At 40.5% G+C, this 16,200-nt stretch overlaps 1 protein-coding gene across 10 annotated transcripts in view; it reads left to right on the top strand.

Annotated features, from left to right (window-relative positions):
* Nucleotides 1-8,031: 8,031 nt before the first annotated feature.
* TASOR (transcription activation suppressor) overlaps nucleotides 8,032-16,200 on the top strand; it is an 88,567-nt gene continuing 80,398 nt past the window's right edge. For 6 of the 10 annotated variants that reach the window (XR_006416708.1, XR_006416707.1, XR_006416706.1 and 3 more), the window contains exons 1-2: nucleotides 8,032-8,595; nucleotides 15,315-15,460. Coding sequence is in view for 4 of the 10 variants with exons in the window: in XM_044451351.1 (XP_044307286.1) it covers nucleotides 8,223-8,595; nucleotides 15,315-15,460 (519 nt within the window). In the remaining 6 variants the exon portion in view is untranslated. The remainder of the gene's footprint in view (nucleotides 8,596-15,314; nucleotides 15,461-16,200) is intronic. The other 4 variants (XR_006416703.1, XM_044451348.1, XM_044451346.1 and 1 more) reach the window with 1 other exon arrangement.

The raw sequence follows: 16,200 nt of genomic DNA, 5'->3' as shown, positions 1-16,200 counted from the left end.
AAGCAATTTTTTTCAGCACGGGGGGGGGATGTGGAAACATTTGGTTTCATGTCCCCCCTTCATTTGTTGTTATGTTCCATCAAGTTGTCTCTGACTTAACATGACCCTGTGAACTCGCGTCCAAAATGCCCTGTCCTTTACAGCCCTGCTCAGCTTATAATCCTCTGAGTTCGGAGGTTATGGGTGTCCTGATTGGACTTCATCCTTCAACTCAAAATATATTTAGGGCTTAGGTATACTCCCCCTACATAAAATGTAATAGCAAGGCCCTGAGACTAAAAACCTGGAGAGCTAATTTGGGTTTTGTGATAAGAAATCACACAGGTGACTTTGAAGAACAGTTGAACTCATTTCATGAACCCAAGAAAGGATTAAGATTTGTTTTTCCTTAAACAGTACTCTCCGATATCTGATGGCAAACTGATGACCTTTAAAAGTATTTTGTTATTGAGGACAGTTGTTAAAAGTAAAAAATTTCCACTAAGCTTGTGAATGTCCTTTCCCAGAAGCCTTAGAAGTTCTTTGTATCTCAAATGCAAGACTATTTTAGATAATTAATTTTATCGTTAATGAAGCACATAAATTGGGGGCCAGAGTTGTTCAGGCTGTTGCTGCCATCTGCTGGGACTATTTTAGCAAAAGGACCTGACAGAAAAAAATTGAATGAGCTCTCCTACCCATTTTTATTAGATTTTAATATTCAGTAATTACCCTTTTTAGATTGCAATAATTTGTATCTAATAAAATACAAAACAAGAAATGCAATAATGAAGAAAAGGTTGAGATATCTGAATAGATAGAAAAGGATAGGTATGCATAAGGGTTATCTCAGTCACATGTAGAAATGATCCATTGAAACATCACATTTTCACTGCTGCATCTTTGAGGTACGGTGAGTTGCTACATTATCTGTATGGTCTTTCTTTTTGACATGAAAAAATGCATAATGCATAAACAGTTGCATAAACAGTTTTCCTGCTGTCTGTTTTGTACTATATTGCAGGTTGCTGGTTTTAATCTTGTGTCTGGTAGCATTTTACATGTGCTTGCTGTTTTGAATTCTTTTTTTCTGTGTGTGTTGCGTATTTCCTATATTGTAAAGCTGTTCAGAATGCCCTATTAGTGGGCATCGTACAACTTCTGCTTGAGAAGTCTGCTTATGGGCCAAACTAGACCATGCCAGATCTGCTTTTAAAATGCAAAGCTACCCAAGTGAGAAACCTACCTTTTCTCCACTGCCTGGCTTACCTCAGTCTGTCCTCAGATTTTTCATAGCTGAGCTCTAGTACCAGAAATAACCATTTCCACTGGGTTAACTGTATTGATGCATTGCAACAAAACTGACAGAGTCTTGCGACCCCTTAAAGGCTAACAAATTGTAAACAGTGCTGGCAGAAGGAAATTAAATGCAGAAAGTACCCATAGTGACAATCACATCATTAACAGTGGTCATTCACAGTGCATGTTTATAGCACTGATTATAGTTCATCCCAACATCACAACCATATCCACTGCATGTAAATCTGAAACACTGTTTCTAACAAAGGTGGGCAGATGGTAAACTTCCAGATGTTTTAGACTTCACCTCCCAGAAGCCCCTGCCAACATGACTGATGTTCAGGAATGCTGGACTACAAAGTTCAAAACATCTGGAGAGCTACTTTATGTTCTCACCTGCTCTTAAACTTCATGCCTCAGATGAAGTGAGCTACAGTCTTTAAAAACTTTGCATTAGAATGAATGTTAGTCTCAAATATCATTAATACCTTTTTGGTAATGTTTAATACCAAAAATAGTTGGGAGAAAATAATTTAAATTGATGAACGGCAGAGGGAGAGGGGATTGTGCACTCCTTTTGAGTATATCCCTTTTGCTTCCCATTCCGTCCTGTTCTTTCCAAGTAAGTAAAACAGACCTAGCACATGAATTAGTGATCTCACAACTAATTTGGCCTTCAGAGGTACCTGTAGACCTATTCACTCTGAACGTTTGGTGTCTAATTAACTAAAGTAATAATTGTTAGAGCGTTTGATAATTACCCTTTCTGTAATTATGTAAATATGTCTAGTTGATTGGATTTTATATTGATCAGTGGCACAAACAACGATCATCCAACTTAAACATGATCTTCTCCCCAAAGAATTCCAAATGCTAATGATTATTATTTTCTTGTCTCACTAAGTCTTGAAAAATCCCTTGAAACCAGATCATTTATATGCTCTTTATTTTCTCTCTTTCACCTTACGGAGCATGCAGACTGATTGCGGAGCATGCAAACTGATTGCTCTACTGGCAGGCAAAGTGAGTTGGCAACCTCAAGTGGCTAATATGGGATGCCATGAAAAGCAGCAAATTGTTATGTATTTCATTTCTACTGACTGGGAAAGGGAAAGATGCTTGTGGGATTTTCTGCCTTTGATACTTGTGCAGCCTTGGTGGGGAGGGTGCTATTTGCTGCTCTGCCTCAACTCTGACCAGGATATATGGGAATGATTAGACTCCAAGTGGAGATAACTCTAATAATGTTATACTTTCCCATTAAATGTGCTCATATTAATACAACCTTTTAAATGCTATCAAACTTCATTTGCATGCAGCCATTCTGTAGGTATGTCTCTCTGTATGTGCACCCCTGCATTTTGGTCTATAATGTACTAGTGAGTCAGTTTCAGAAATATTATCTTTATTTCCTCCTTGCTTTAACTTCTGATGAAAATTTTCACTACTTCTGATTTTCTAGTACTACCTGCAGATTATTTAAATGCTGCCATTTTGTACTGCTCTAATTTAGGACAACCGCCACCCCCAGTTCAGTAACAGAAACTGGTAACCACTATTATGAAATAGTATCCTCACCTTGCCCATAAGCTAGAAGCATTTTAAGACCAACTTCTTACTTCTTAATGATGCAATCCTATGGGTGTTTTGGCATAACTTAAAGTCCCACAACCCCAAGATTCCCCAGCCAGTGGTTGTGGTTCGGGGTGAAATGCTGGAAGCTGAAGGACTCTTTTCTATCGAAACATGCAATTCTACCCTTAATTATCCAGGCTTTTGAGTATATGAGCATAGGGCCAATCCTGCTGGATCCACCAGATGCTTCTGGAAAGACATTCTTGAGGGCAAAAATGCACAGTAAAACATGAACAGTGAAAGAAATAGAGCAGCATAATTAAAGCATGCACTAACGGAATCCTGGATGAACAGCTGCTTTTTCAGTAAGTGTTTGAAGCATGTCACATTTTCTGCTTTCCAAAGTCCAAAGCGTGGGCACTGCTACTGAGAAGTCCTATCTACAATGTTGCCTCTGACAACATTCTGTTAATTTTGGAATGACTAGCAAGCCCTCATTTGACTATCTTAAATACTGTCTGGGTATATAAAAGGGAAGGCAACCTGTTAGGCATACTGATCTCAGGATGTTTAGCGTATTACTTGATAACATAAGCCTGAATATGGCTCAGTGGCTAATAGGCTCCCAGTTCAGTTCCTTTGATACAGGTAATATGTTCTCATAGCTGGATGTCCCATTGAGCACCCTTGACGTTGCATTCTTCACTAGGCACAGCTTCTCATCCTGATGCAAAGGCAGTCCTATTTCCTGAACATTACACTGTGAGGTCACCTGGACCCCTGGTGACACAGATGGCTCCAGCAGTACCCGCAAGCAATGCACTTCAGTCAGAGGGAGGGCAATCCTACGCATAAGAGGCAAGCCGACCCATTCTTAGATCTGGGAACTACCAACCCATCTACCTCTGTCTTCTTGTTGTAAACCACCTAAAGTGTTGTTCTAAGCTACTGAGGTTCAGCTATTGGTCAGTATAGACATTAATTATTAGGGTTCAGCTTCAGTTATCGGCCCTCATCCAAATGTAATTGCATCCAGGCAGCAGTTCAGAACATGCATAACCTCTCCTGATTCAGATGTCACAGAGAGATAGAGCTGGATGTCATCTTATTCCAAATCTCTTGATGACAACTCCTAATAGTTTTATCTAGATAGTGAACAACACTGGAGAGAAAATGGTCTCCAGTGTCACTCCACATTTCAACTGCTGCAGAGTCAAGGCATAATCACTCAATGCTGTTCTCTGGAACTGTCCTGCAAGTATGTAAAATGGGTCCAGAAGGAGCCTCAATATCTGCCTCTCCTAAAGAAGAAGGGGACGGCAGAGGATGAGGTGGCTAGATGGAGTCACTGAAGCAGTTGGTGTGAGCTTAAGTGGACTCTGGGGGATGTGGTGGAGGACAGGAAGGCCTGGAGGAATGTTGTCCATGGGGTTGCAATGGGTCGGACACGACTTCGCGACTAACAACAACCACCACAGTGTACCTGGTCATTGTGACCAAGAACTCTGCCCATTCTGATTGCCCCCTCTGTGGGAGGCTCAGTTGGTGGCAACAAGGAGAAGAACCTTTTCAGTGCTGGCCTCGCAGCTGTGGAGCAGCCTCCCCACTGAGGCCTACCTGGTGCCAACTTTAATGTCTTTTCAGTGCTAGGATAAGACTACCATTTAATAACCTTTCAATTATATTGGGGCTGATGTTAGCTGCTTAAACAGATCCTGTGATTTGATTTGTATAAGCTATTGTAGCTTTTAATATTTGTTCTATGTTGGCTTTTTAACCTTGCATGATTTTATGATGTTTTTATTGTTGCCTGTATTTTATATTCTATGTGTTGTTGGAAACCAATAAGTGGAGGATGCTTTTCCACTTCCTTACATTTTGCTGACTGTATATTTAGAGATGGCAGGGGAATAGGAGAAGGACCAGCAGTGGGTTGCTTGAAGGAGTGTTGCATCAAGCTGAGTTTTGAAGCTGCTCCAGACTGGGTACAGCAGGTACAAGCTTGCCCCTTTTTATGTCACACAGACTAGGAGAGGTATGGGAAGCAGCAAGATACTTCATTGTTTTCCCAACCCTCCTGAGGCATGATTCCTGGCCTTTGTATAAACTGCAAAGGAAGGCAGAATTTCTTGCCAGCAGCAAGCTATACCCCTGAAAACTTTATTTGGAAGTTTAAAAGACCAAACATGTGCTATCTGCTTTTAATCTCAGCTGTGTCAGCAATGGAATAAGCTTTAGGCACCAACAGTTTTTCTGGGATCTTCATTTACAGTTCTCAGTTCTTTTCCTACCAGCGCTTGCTTACACCACCTTCAAGGAATGAAAAGAGACAGAGATAAATAAAATGGAATGAATTAACCATCTCAGATTTTTCTAGTGTGGTGACTGGAACTGAACACAATACTGTATAAGGGCAGCAAGATCCTTTCCTATTTATGCCCAACTTGGCATTTCCCATTTTCAAAGCTGTCACAGATTGGGTTGACATTTTCATCAAGCTGTCCACCTCAATTCTGATAACTCTTGATCACTCACCACTAGCTCAGATCTTATACTTGATGTGGGGATTTATTGCCCCAAAGTGCATCACTGGCTTATGTCAGGACAAAATGAGAGAAAGCTCTACCATAGTATGACTGCTAAAAACCTGACACGGTAAGAACAGCTTTAGACTTAAGGTGAGATTCCTGATCTGATCAAGAAACCATACTGCAAGTCTTGCTCTGCATGTGTGCCTCAGAGATGCTAATAATTTACCTGTCCTGAAAGTTCTTCATCTTGTGTTGTGTCTTAAACATATTTTATCATGTTGTAAGCCGACCCGAGGTTTCGGCAAGGGGCGGCATAGAAATGTTATAATAATAATAATAATAATAATAATAATAATAATAATAATAAATTCTATTATTTTACTTTTTAAAGCTTCTAGCAAACTGATCCCGCACACTCCTCTCAACTTCGTATTTAACTAATAGGTTATAAAACCACCTTGCACAGACTCCATCTTGGTAGTACCTTTGGGCAGTTACCTACATGCTGCAGGTTATTTCCTGTATGTTTGAATTTTCTTTTGATTGTGCATCTACAGCAGACTCTCTGATTGTTCTTGTCACTTACATTGAACCACATTTGCCATTTTGATACCTGCTCTTCCAATTCAGAAAGATCCTTTTGAAGGTCCTTCCAATCCCTTTGTGTTTTAAGTACTCTAATCATCAACCAACTTGCCCACTTCACTGTTCATGAACTCCAGATGATGAATCAGTTGAAAGGCATTGGTCCTAGTTTAAATCCCTGCAGGACCATACTATGTATATCCCTTCGTCTGGAGAAATCACCATTTATTCCTGGTTGCTTCTTTCTGCTCTTTAAATGGTTACTTTTGTCATACTACATGACTGTTAAGTTTGCTCAGTTTGTGTTAAGGAACTATGTCAAAAGCCTTTTAGAAGTCCAAGCAAGTGATCACCCCAGTAAACATATATTAATGAGTAAACTCAACTCTAAAAGGTCATGTCTCTTAGGACTAGTATGATAACAACTCAGACATCTTTTGATTGCTCAAAGAACTATGCAAAATATCACACTTTTGACATCTCCAAATGATTTGGAAATTGTCACAAGATGCCTGCTTAGGGCAAAAGTATAAAGTACTTGCAGTTGGCAGAATAAGAGAGTGCTGCCTGGCTTTGGGCTTGGAAGAGGTCTAAGGTGAGTGACTATAATAATCTATAGATATAATGAACTATAATAATCTTTGCTATGATGCAAAAGGTGCTTTATGGGGTGGGTTTTGGCTATAAATCCAAAGTATAAAACAATCCTCTAGAATTTTTATTAAGGCAATCAGTATATTTATTTAATAGTTTATATACAGATGTCCATACTCAAAGATGTCTCCTAAATGGTTTACAAGAAAATTCAAAACATTACAATATATTATGATGAATATTAATTACAATTATATGTAAATTTATTATTACATACATAATATTAAAACATTGATAAAAATATTAACAACATTAGAAACCAATTAAAAACCACTACAACATATAATTAGAAACCAAGTGTCTGTGTAGCACACTCACTCAGGAAATGTCTGAGAAAAGAAATGGGTCTTTAATAGGCACCAAAAACTTGTTATTGCCTCCCTGATACCAGTAGAGAGATAATTCCATGAAGGACTGCTTCCTGAAAGATGGTGGTCCACAGGTCATACAACTGGCAAGATTAACCATTGATGATCTTAATGACTCCTTAGGTCTGCCTTGGGGAAAGTTATCTTCCAGGCAAGCTGCTCCCTGTGTCAGGATTTTACATGGCAACAGCAAGAGCTTGTACTTGGCTCAATAGCTAATCGGTAGCCGTTGCAGTTGCTTCAACACCAACGTAATATATGCATGGCCATGCGCTCCATTCAGCATCCTGGCTGCTGCATTCTGCACTGGGGTGGCTTCTGGATCGAGCATGAAGTCAGATCCACATAAAACGCATTTCGGTCATCTAAACTTGGCATTACGAACACATGGACTACAGTGGACAGTGGCCAAGTAATCTTGGTCCAGGAAAGAGTGCAACTGAGCTGGTAACAGATGCTCTTCACCCAGAAGCCACAGGAAGTCTAAAGCCAATGATGAATTTTGAAATTGTACTTAGAAGAATCCGCGAAGCATAGAATGGAGTGATGGAAGAGATGCGGGCACACGCAAAAAACATTAGCTGTGTACTCCAACCTCTGGAGGACCCGGGGTCTAAAAATTCAGCGTCGAAAACGACTTCGCTACCCCCGTGAGGCAGCAGGAGAAAGAAGACGGGAGTCCTTCTGTGGTTCGCGAAGCTCGTGCGGCAGCGCGCCTTTTCTTTTCTTCAAGACGCTCAACCTTCTATTGAAGACTAGCAATCAATCGTGTCTCTGTTTGAGGGCGACAGAAAGAAGAGGGTGAATAACGTAGCGTATTACACCCATGCTTTTCTTGCATGGATGGCATTCCATATGTCAAAACCGAGCTACGATACTCTAGCCCACGAACTTCACAGCCCTTCGACCGTCTTCGAGGCAAGCGCGAAGCGTGACTTCTCCTATTTATAAGAAGCGCTGAACGGCGATTGGTCGCAAGCGGAGAGACGCAGGCCCCTCCTCTTTCCTGACGCCTCAGCGCCATGTTAGAGTGAAAGCGGGGAAGGCTCGGGCGACTGATCGAGCGGGCGGGCAGTCAGTCAGTCAGTCAGTGGCTGTTTGCTTTGTCGGGGGCCAGGAGGGCAGTGCTTTAGGCGGCGTCGTGCATGGCTCTGAAGACAGGGCGGCTTGTTGAGGGGACAAAGATCACCAGAGCGGGGGGGCGTTTTTCTTGATTGTGTTGCGCGGCTTGATGGCGGATGCCGCGGCTATGAGCGGCGGTGAGAAAACGCCAGAGCCGCCTCAGCGGGCGGGGAGCAGCAGCGGCCTCTCCTTTGGAGAGAACAGAGCTGCAGCCGCCGAAGCGGAAGAAACCACACAAAATGGCGGCCGCCCAGAGAGAACCCGAACCGATGAGCAGCCGCTACTAGGTGTCGCCGCCGCCGCCGTAGAAGACAGGGGATCCCCGCGCAGTGGCCACCGCAAGAGTAGCGTCTCCGCGGCCCAGGAACAAGCACAGCCACAGCCGCTTAGCGATGGACTGGGGCCCTCGCTCCCCAAAGCCTCTGAAGATCTGCCGCTTAAGAAAAACTTTCAGATTCCCAGGAAGAGCAGAGAAAAGAAAGGTTGTTCCCTCGCATCTTCCACCCCCGACCCTTTCCTCCTCCCTTCCTCCCCTCCTCCGTTCCACAAACGTAGCGACATCTCGCACAGCTGCATGCAAAACCCTGCGGGTGTGGAGAAACGCCTGGGCCGCGGCACGCTCGCATAGGAGCGAGGTGTCAGGGCAGGCGGAGGTCCATTTTGAGAGCAAGAGCGAACGAAAGGCTTGCGGGAACGCGACCCGCCTGGGTGTCACGGCTGCGTTGAGATCTGGAAGAGGCTGGAGGCGATGTTGGGGGGCTGGGAAATGGCTGGATGCGCCCCCCACAGCTACTTCGCAGAGAAGAAGGGTTCTCCGGGGAGCGCGGAGAGAGGGCTCGCCTGCCTCCTTTGCGCTCTCTGCAGGAGAGGAAAGCATCCTTTAGTAGAGTAGGCTGGTAACCGCGTTACACATGTCCATATCAGTGAAGTTCTCGAAAAACGGCCTTTTTATTCCTCTGGAAAGCCACTTGTACCTCCCTCACGTTTCAGGAGGGAAGTGGATGCCAACACCACGTGCTCTTCAAAGGAAGTTCAGTTGGTGATCCTAGTTCTTTCTGTGTCTGGCTGACTGATCTTCATACCTAATATCGGTGTTGGCTTTTCTTTTTCTCTTAGTGGCAACAAGCTTACTGTTTGTCTTCAGTTAGTTTTCCAAGGAGAGTCTACTTTGAATGTTTTTCTTACAAAGTGACCTCATTCTTAAATCTTATTAAAGAACTGGGTGTTACCTGCTCTCAGGAGTTTTCAGAGAAAACTTACAGAGTTTTCATCCTCTAAGAAGACAGTTTTAAATATTCTTAAAAGAGAGCCATTGTGTTTAGTAAGGCAAAAGCCAAGGTAGTAGGTTGGTTTGGCTCCTTGAAGCCTACATCTGCCACTTATCTGCATTCCAGGATTAACCATATGAACTCTCATGTTGAGGATCTTTCTTGTCATCACATGGACAACAGTAGGCCAAATAGGATATCTTATTGTCCAAAATCGTGCATTGTAAGGAATATTACCTAGATAAAGCCAAAGAGCCGGTCTGGTTCTGTCTCATACCTTAATTGACATCTTTAGGCCTTAAGTTCCATTCTGAACTTTTATCAGACTTTTGGTATTCAAGTTGGAACTGCACTGAGTTCCAGATTCTAGTACTTTATTGCATGTTCTTTCTTAGGATGTATAGTGATACATTCTACAGATGCCATTAGCTTTACAGCATGGGTTGCTGCATCCTCCATTGGCAAATTTACTATTGGTTGATTCTCTGTGCATTTAATGCTACAATTAGTTTTTAAAAACTACTCAATGAGCTTCTTCTGAATTCTGATTATTCCCTTCATATTGAACAATATGATCAATTTCTCTTAGCGCTTTCATCCTTTTCATGCATTGACAGTTGGACAGGTACTATGTCTTAGTATAAGATGTTGATGTCTATCTTATGACAAATGTCAGTTGAGTATTAATATTACTATTGGAAACAACCAAGGTGTTTCAAGAGGTACCATTATTCAGTAATGAACCAGCTATGGCATGAAAGAAGACCTGTGTACTAATGCTTCTTGCACTTTTTGGATGTGATGGAAGAATATTCATAAACATAGCAATAGGTGTGCATTGTGAACACATAACACAATGGAAAGCAGGAGGAGCCCCTCCTTTTTCTTTAAAACTCTTCAGATTAAAAGTTCCTTTATGTAGCATCGTAGGCGTATCATTCCAATGGAAGAATTAAAATCTGCCTGGTTCAGATATATCTTCCACCCTTTGGAGTCCTTGTTTTTTACAATTGTACTTAGGTCTTCCAAGAAACTCAAAGGAGGATTTCTTCATAGATAACCAGATATTGGGCAGATATGGCTTGATTTAGCTTCAGAACAGGAACTTGACCATTTTGAAGCTGAAAGTTTCTGTTGATGCCAGTTGTTTTCTCTCATCTCTTTAAAAGGATACTTTGAAAATTATAACTTTGCAGTTTCATTTAAGAGATTAATCTGAAAAATAGACAAAATGCTATAGGCAAATAGTCGCCATTTTCACACCTTGACACCTTATTATACAGTAGTAATATTTAATAAATTAGAGGTGGAGCATGATATTGTGGGAAATGTAATGTCCAGAGAATTGAAGAAAACGTTTTACTCAAAAAAGAACAAAGTGGTAAAGGGACTAATAGAGCAATTATGTAATTAGTCATTTCCCAGAGATTATTTGTGCTGAGTCATAGCTCCTTGGAGATACTATTTTCTAAATGATGAGGGAACCTTTTTAAAAAAGAAGTCAAGGAGCTTGATGCTTATAATGACCCTCTATCAAACAGGGTAGCATATTTTGCTAGTCCTTCAGAAGTGTTATTTTGAGTTTCTAGGTTAAACTGCAATTTGAGATATTTTTACCCCTTTCAATTTTGAAATATTTGTGACAAGTTCTATACTGTCTACTTCAAGGAAGTCAAGTAATAAGTATTCTTCATGTAGGAAAACACTATATACTATAGAAGGATCCTTAAGCGATTGCAGGAACATTCTGGAATTTTGCCTTATTCCATGGTAGGGATGGGGCACATTGAGGCCCACAGGATGTTTTGGCTTAAAACTTTCATTAGTCCTATCCAGAAAATATAAAGTAAAACATCTGAGAACTAGCTTGAAAATATTTCAAGCTTGAACCTGAAGTAATAAATGCTTGAACAGTAGTATCATAATTGTTGCTTTTACAGATGACAGACAAAAATCTGTTCATCCCATAGATAATAGTTCAGATGTTTTCATAGGCAAAAAGAACCAGATCCATTCTCCAGTTTAAAAAAAAATGTGTAAGAAGCATTAAGACCACTGTCTCACACTCTGGAAATATACTTCCAGGCAGAATAACTAATATCTGGCTAGATGGTAATCTCAGTGCAGATGAGCTTAACTACCTGATATCAATCCATGACACTGGTGGCAAGCTGTAAAATACACTTAGCAAGTTTCTTGTTTCATAAAAATACAGGTGAATTGAAAATCAGAAGAGCCTTCATGGAATTTAGGAGTTGCTGTTCAGTTCTTTTATTTTTGCATTGGAATGCAGTCTACAATTCTTGCAGTTGTGACCATTTTTTCCCATCCATATGACTTTCAGTTCACATAATGTGCTATGTTCATTCTTTGACTTAGTGAGCAGGGTCTTATACATCTGATTGTTAACTTACTGTGTGGCAAGCAGTTCTGGTTATCTTCCCTCATTTGTAAAGGAGTAGTCTCTTTACTGAAAATTGAAAACTAAAAAAAAAAAAATGACTTAGTTTTTTTTACTACAGGTTCCTAATGTGTGATTTTCCAAATGTAAATTTGGTAGACATATATAGTTACTGCTAGCATTTGTTTGTTCAGCCAATGATAAAACACACAACATAATCTCATAAATGTATTTAATCCGCTTCCCTCCTTTTTTGAACAGTCACTTTTCCCAAGAATTAAAGTAAATATGAACAAAGGCTGCTAGATAGCAAATGAGCTTCCGCTCTTCTTTCTTCTTGGCAAACTTCATTTTCTCCCATCCTCTTTCTTATCCAGAGAGGTCTGAGGGAGGGACAGTCCCAAGGACATGCTTTTTCTTGTATGGAGCTTCTAAAAGGGCTTTATTGTTAACTATCAAGAGGACCTTGTTAATTGGATGGTATAATACCCAATGATAAGAAGAGATACATGCTTTCAGCAGTCCAGACATTACATAAAGGGGAATTGACAAAACACATTTAAGCCACTAATTGCTTTCTAAGAAGTTCCACAGGAAGTAAAATGCAACTCCTTTATTCTGCAAGCATGTGTGTGTTGGATAACATTTGAGTTCAGGTGAGGCTTTTTCAGAAAGGCTCTTGTGCTGTTTCTGCAAAACCCTAATGTGAAATTAGATCCATCCCCTCCCCATATCCTCTGTAATGTGTGGATTCACAGTACTACTACAAACTGCACGTTGACAATTACATTTGAAAGTTCCCTTGTGTAAAACAACAGACTTTACACACAGATAAAAAGCAGAGATGGAAAGTTGCAGGCTAGTGCTATTCCTTAGACATGCTTTTGTTTGTTTGAGATAGCCTTCCTTAGATGTTTTGGACTACAACTGTAATCTTAGGCCATTGACTGCTGCTTGAGCTGATGGGAGTTGTAGTCAAAACATCTGGAGAATGCCAGGCTGAGAAGGGCTGGTAACATAGGAGAATATTCCATTTATGTGTTTTAGAATTATCCTGTCCTTCCTCCGAAAAAAACAGAATGGGTTTTTATGTAGTCCTGTTGTTCCCATGGCAGATGCATGCAAGTTTCTGAACATGGAGACTTACGAGCATTAAAGAAGAGGATTGAAGTGTGGCAGCAATTGGTGCCACCCTTCACCTGCATTTTTAGACAGCTGTTTTCAGCTATTTTTAGCACTGGAAAGGAAGATAGGTGGGACATCAGTTGGAATGAGACCAGTATCCTTCCTTCCCCTGACATGCCCCCTCTGAGATTTTCCTTTCACCACCACTTCCCGCAGCACATCATACAAATCTGTTCTGGAGGATTCCTAACTCTATTGAGCAGATTTTGAGGATGCTCTAGTGGGATGCAATTGATTGGGTGAATTGGACCCCTAATCCAGTACCAGGAAAACAACATAGATGCAAAGAAAAGATGAATGTGAGTGGAGAATACAGAGTATGAAGAATTTATTCTTAGAAACTAATGTTCACAGATGGATGCTAAATATACTCCCAGTGAAAGAAAATAAAAGCTTATATACCAGGCTTATATAACCTGTAAATCTGCTGTTGCATTATAAACATAACTTCTGTTCCTAGTATTCATTTTCTCAGGGTGCAGTATAACTTTTCAGTCAGTTATGTTTAAAATCATTGATACTAATCTTGATGTAGAAGAAAAATGTTTGCTTTGCTTAAATTTGTAGCTTTCTCAGGAACACAAAATACAGTAAAATAATAAATGTATAGCAGCGTTGCAGTCTTTTGCCTGCTTGCTATAGCCTTATCTCTGTCTTCTGAAACCCACCAAAGTACTCTTCAGTTATTCTGGAAGGAGCTTATTGTTTGGGTTTCTAGAAGGAAAAACATTGGGTAGTGGGATTATAAGTTAATCTGTCAGTAAATGGAAATATTGTAGAAATCTTCTAAGAAGAATTGCGCACAGTGCTGGCCGAAAGTGTTACCAAGCAAACTTATTCCTTTCTATATATGTCTGAAAAGGAACATTCTGATCAAGTTTATGAAGACAGTGTGGTGTAGTGGTTAAGAGCCTGGGATTGGGACTCAGACGATCTGGGTTCTAGTCCCCGCTCAGCCATGGAGCCAGCTGGGTGACTTGGGCCAGTCACAGACTCTCAGCCCAACCTTCCTCACAGGGTTGTTGTTGTGAGGATAAGATGGAGGAGGAGAAGGATGTAAGCTGCCTTGAGCCCTTTGAAGGAAAAAGGCAGGATATAAATCGGAAAATAAATAAATAAACTATTTGTTCAGAACTGGGAAAAACACTGAAGACTAGATTACTGAATGTTAATTTTTTCCAGGACTGAATTTATTTACAAGAAAACATACAACCAAGTATTCTTAATAGTAAATCTGTAGGTGTGTATTTTTTTTTTTTTTTACTTGTGTGTGCCTCTAAACTTGTATAAGTACCTTTTGGGGCACCATACCTAATTTGTGATAAGTGCTTGTAATTGTATATTCAAGCTGTGCATATTGCAATAATATGGGGCAGAAATGTTCTACTGTTGATCTATAAACTAGTAACCGAATACATAATTAGTAATGCAAAAAATGAAAATACAGAATAAGTCAGATTGAATAGATGCCCCATTAGTGAAATCTTTAAAAAACCCTTACCTTTTTTTAGTTGACTGCCCCTGAAAAAACACACATCCATGTACACAGTTCTTTGGTTATGCTAAAATTAGTATGTTTAACAATGTTCAGGATCTTCCCTCACTTCAAATAACTTAAGGGAAGTCTGTGCTGTAGACTTAAGTTTTAAAATATTTACAAATGCTGTATTAACCTAATTTCCAAATGTTTGAATTGAATATAAATTTTAAACGGATGCACACAACAGTTATTTTTTCCATTTTGACTACCTTGACTTTAAGAAGAACTTTTCAAATGTTCATACAGTGTTTCACATAAATTTGGTGTTCTTATCTGGTTAATTTTTTGGTGAGCCCATCATAGTAAATCAAATCTTTGTCTTGAATAATGCAGAAAGATTTTTGGAAAATGTTACAATTGAGATGTGTAAAAAATCCATCAGTTGCGTTATTTTGGATTTACTTGTTTTCATAGGAATAATAACCAAATACAGCTTTTCCACTGATACCCCCTTACTGCAGCTTTATACATCTCAACACTGAGAGCATTTTCACAAAATGATGTCAGAATTCCTGGCTTATCCTTGTTTACTATGAACATCTTATGCATGCCAGTCATTCCCCCTCACTTTGATTTATTGTTCCTAGACAAACCAGGATATATAAACCAGAACAAACCCTGCTTGTCTTCTGACTTACGAGTCTTCCACATAAAGCTGCTCACTTTTGGCTTGTTTTATTGGTATGCACTGTGTACACCCACTTGCCTTGTTGGTAATAATTTATGAAATACATGTATGTGGCCATTTAATAATGAGGTTAACACAAACTTTAGTGGCCAAGAGATGATCCTTTTCTTTCTCTATAGCTCTTTTTCAGGCATTAACAAAAGAAACTCGTGAATTTGAAGAAGTTGTCAACATTTTACATTCGTCATATTTAGAAATCCATTCAAAAGACAACTTCACCTATAAAAAAGCCAGCTTGGTTCATAATGAACTGTTGGAAAAAGAGGTATGTGTTATTCGCACATAATGAAGCCATTTGAAATTTATACAGAAAAATAAGAATTTATTCAAGATATGCTTCCTTAGCCGATTGCATCTATAATTTTACTGGGTGTACTGTTTTTGAGATTGTAAGGGTGCAATCCTGCATCTGCTAGACACTGTCTAGATGGCCATTGGAGTCCTAACTATGAATTTGGAGCAGCCTCTCCCTGCCCTTTTTTTCTGTGTGATATTTTCCTGGCTCCAGAGTTGCAAAGAAGACCTTGGAGCCGGTGTCAGGTAGGTTGGAGAGGGGAGAATGAGGAATGCTGCTCTCCTCATGAGCCAGTGTAAAACACTTGGGATGCACAGTGTCCTCTGTGCTCAGTGCATGTAAGCCTCCAAACTCAGAGGCTTACTCTAGAGGACAGGGTAAGTTGCAATGGTGGTGAACCTAGCCATTGCCATGTCGTAAGTCCTGACTAGTGCAAAGGGCAAAGGAAAGATGCTGGGGCTTCTTTTGGATGTGGCATATCCCATTGTTCCTACGTCCTCTTCCACCCAGCATATCCTCCTCTCTGATTTCCAACCTCAGAGAGGCAGTAGGCCCAGCTGCAAGGAAAGGTGGGGCAGGGGCTCCACATTGAGTCCCAGCTCTGAGGTTGCAGGACTTCAGTGCTGGGGCTCTGAATATGACCCTGCAGACAGTGTTGGGAAGCTGCAGGGCTGCAACTGAAATCAGACACACATGTTTTGAAGGCTAGG

The sequence above is a fragment of the Varanus komodoensis genome, unplaced genomic scaffold (assembly GCF_004798865.1).
Source record: "Varanus komodoensis strain SLA01 unplaced genomic scaffold, ASM479886v1 scaffold6_2, whole genome shotgun sequence".
NCBI lineage: Eukaryota > Metazoa > Chordata > Lepidosauria > Squamata > Varanidae > Varanus > Varanus komodoensis.
Note: the sequence above shows the minus strand (reverse complement) of the source record. Positions and strands in the feature narration are given on the sequence as shown.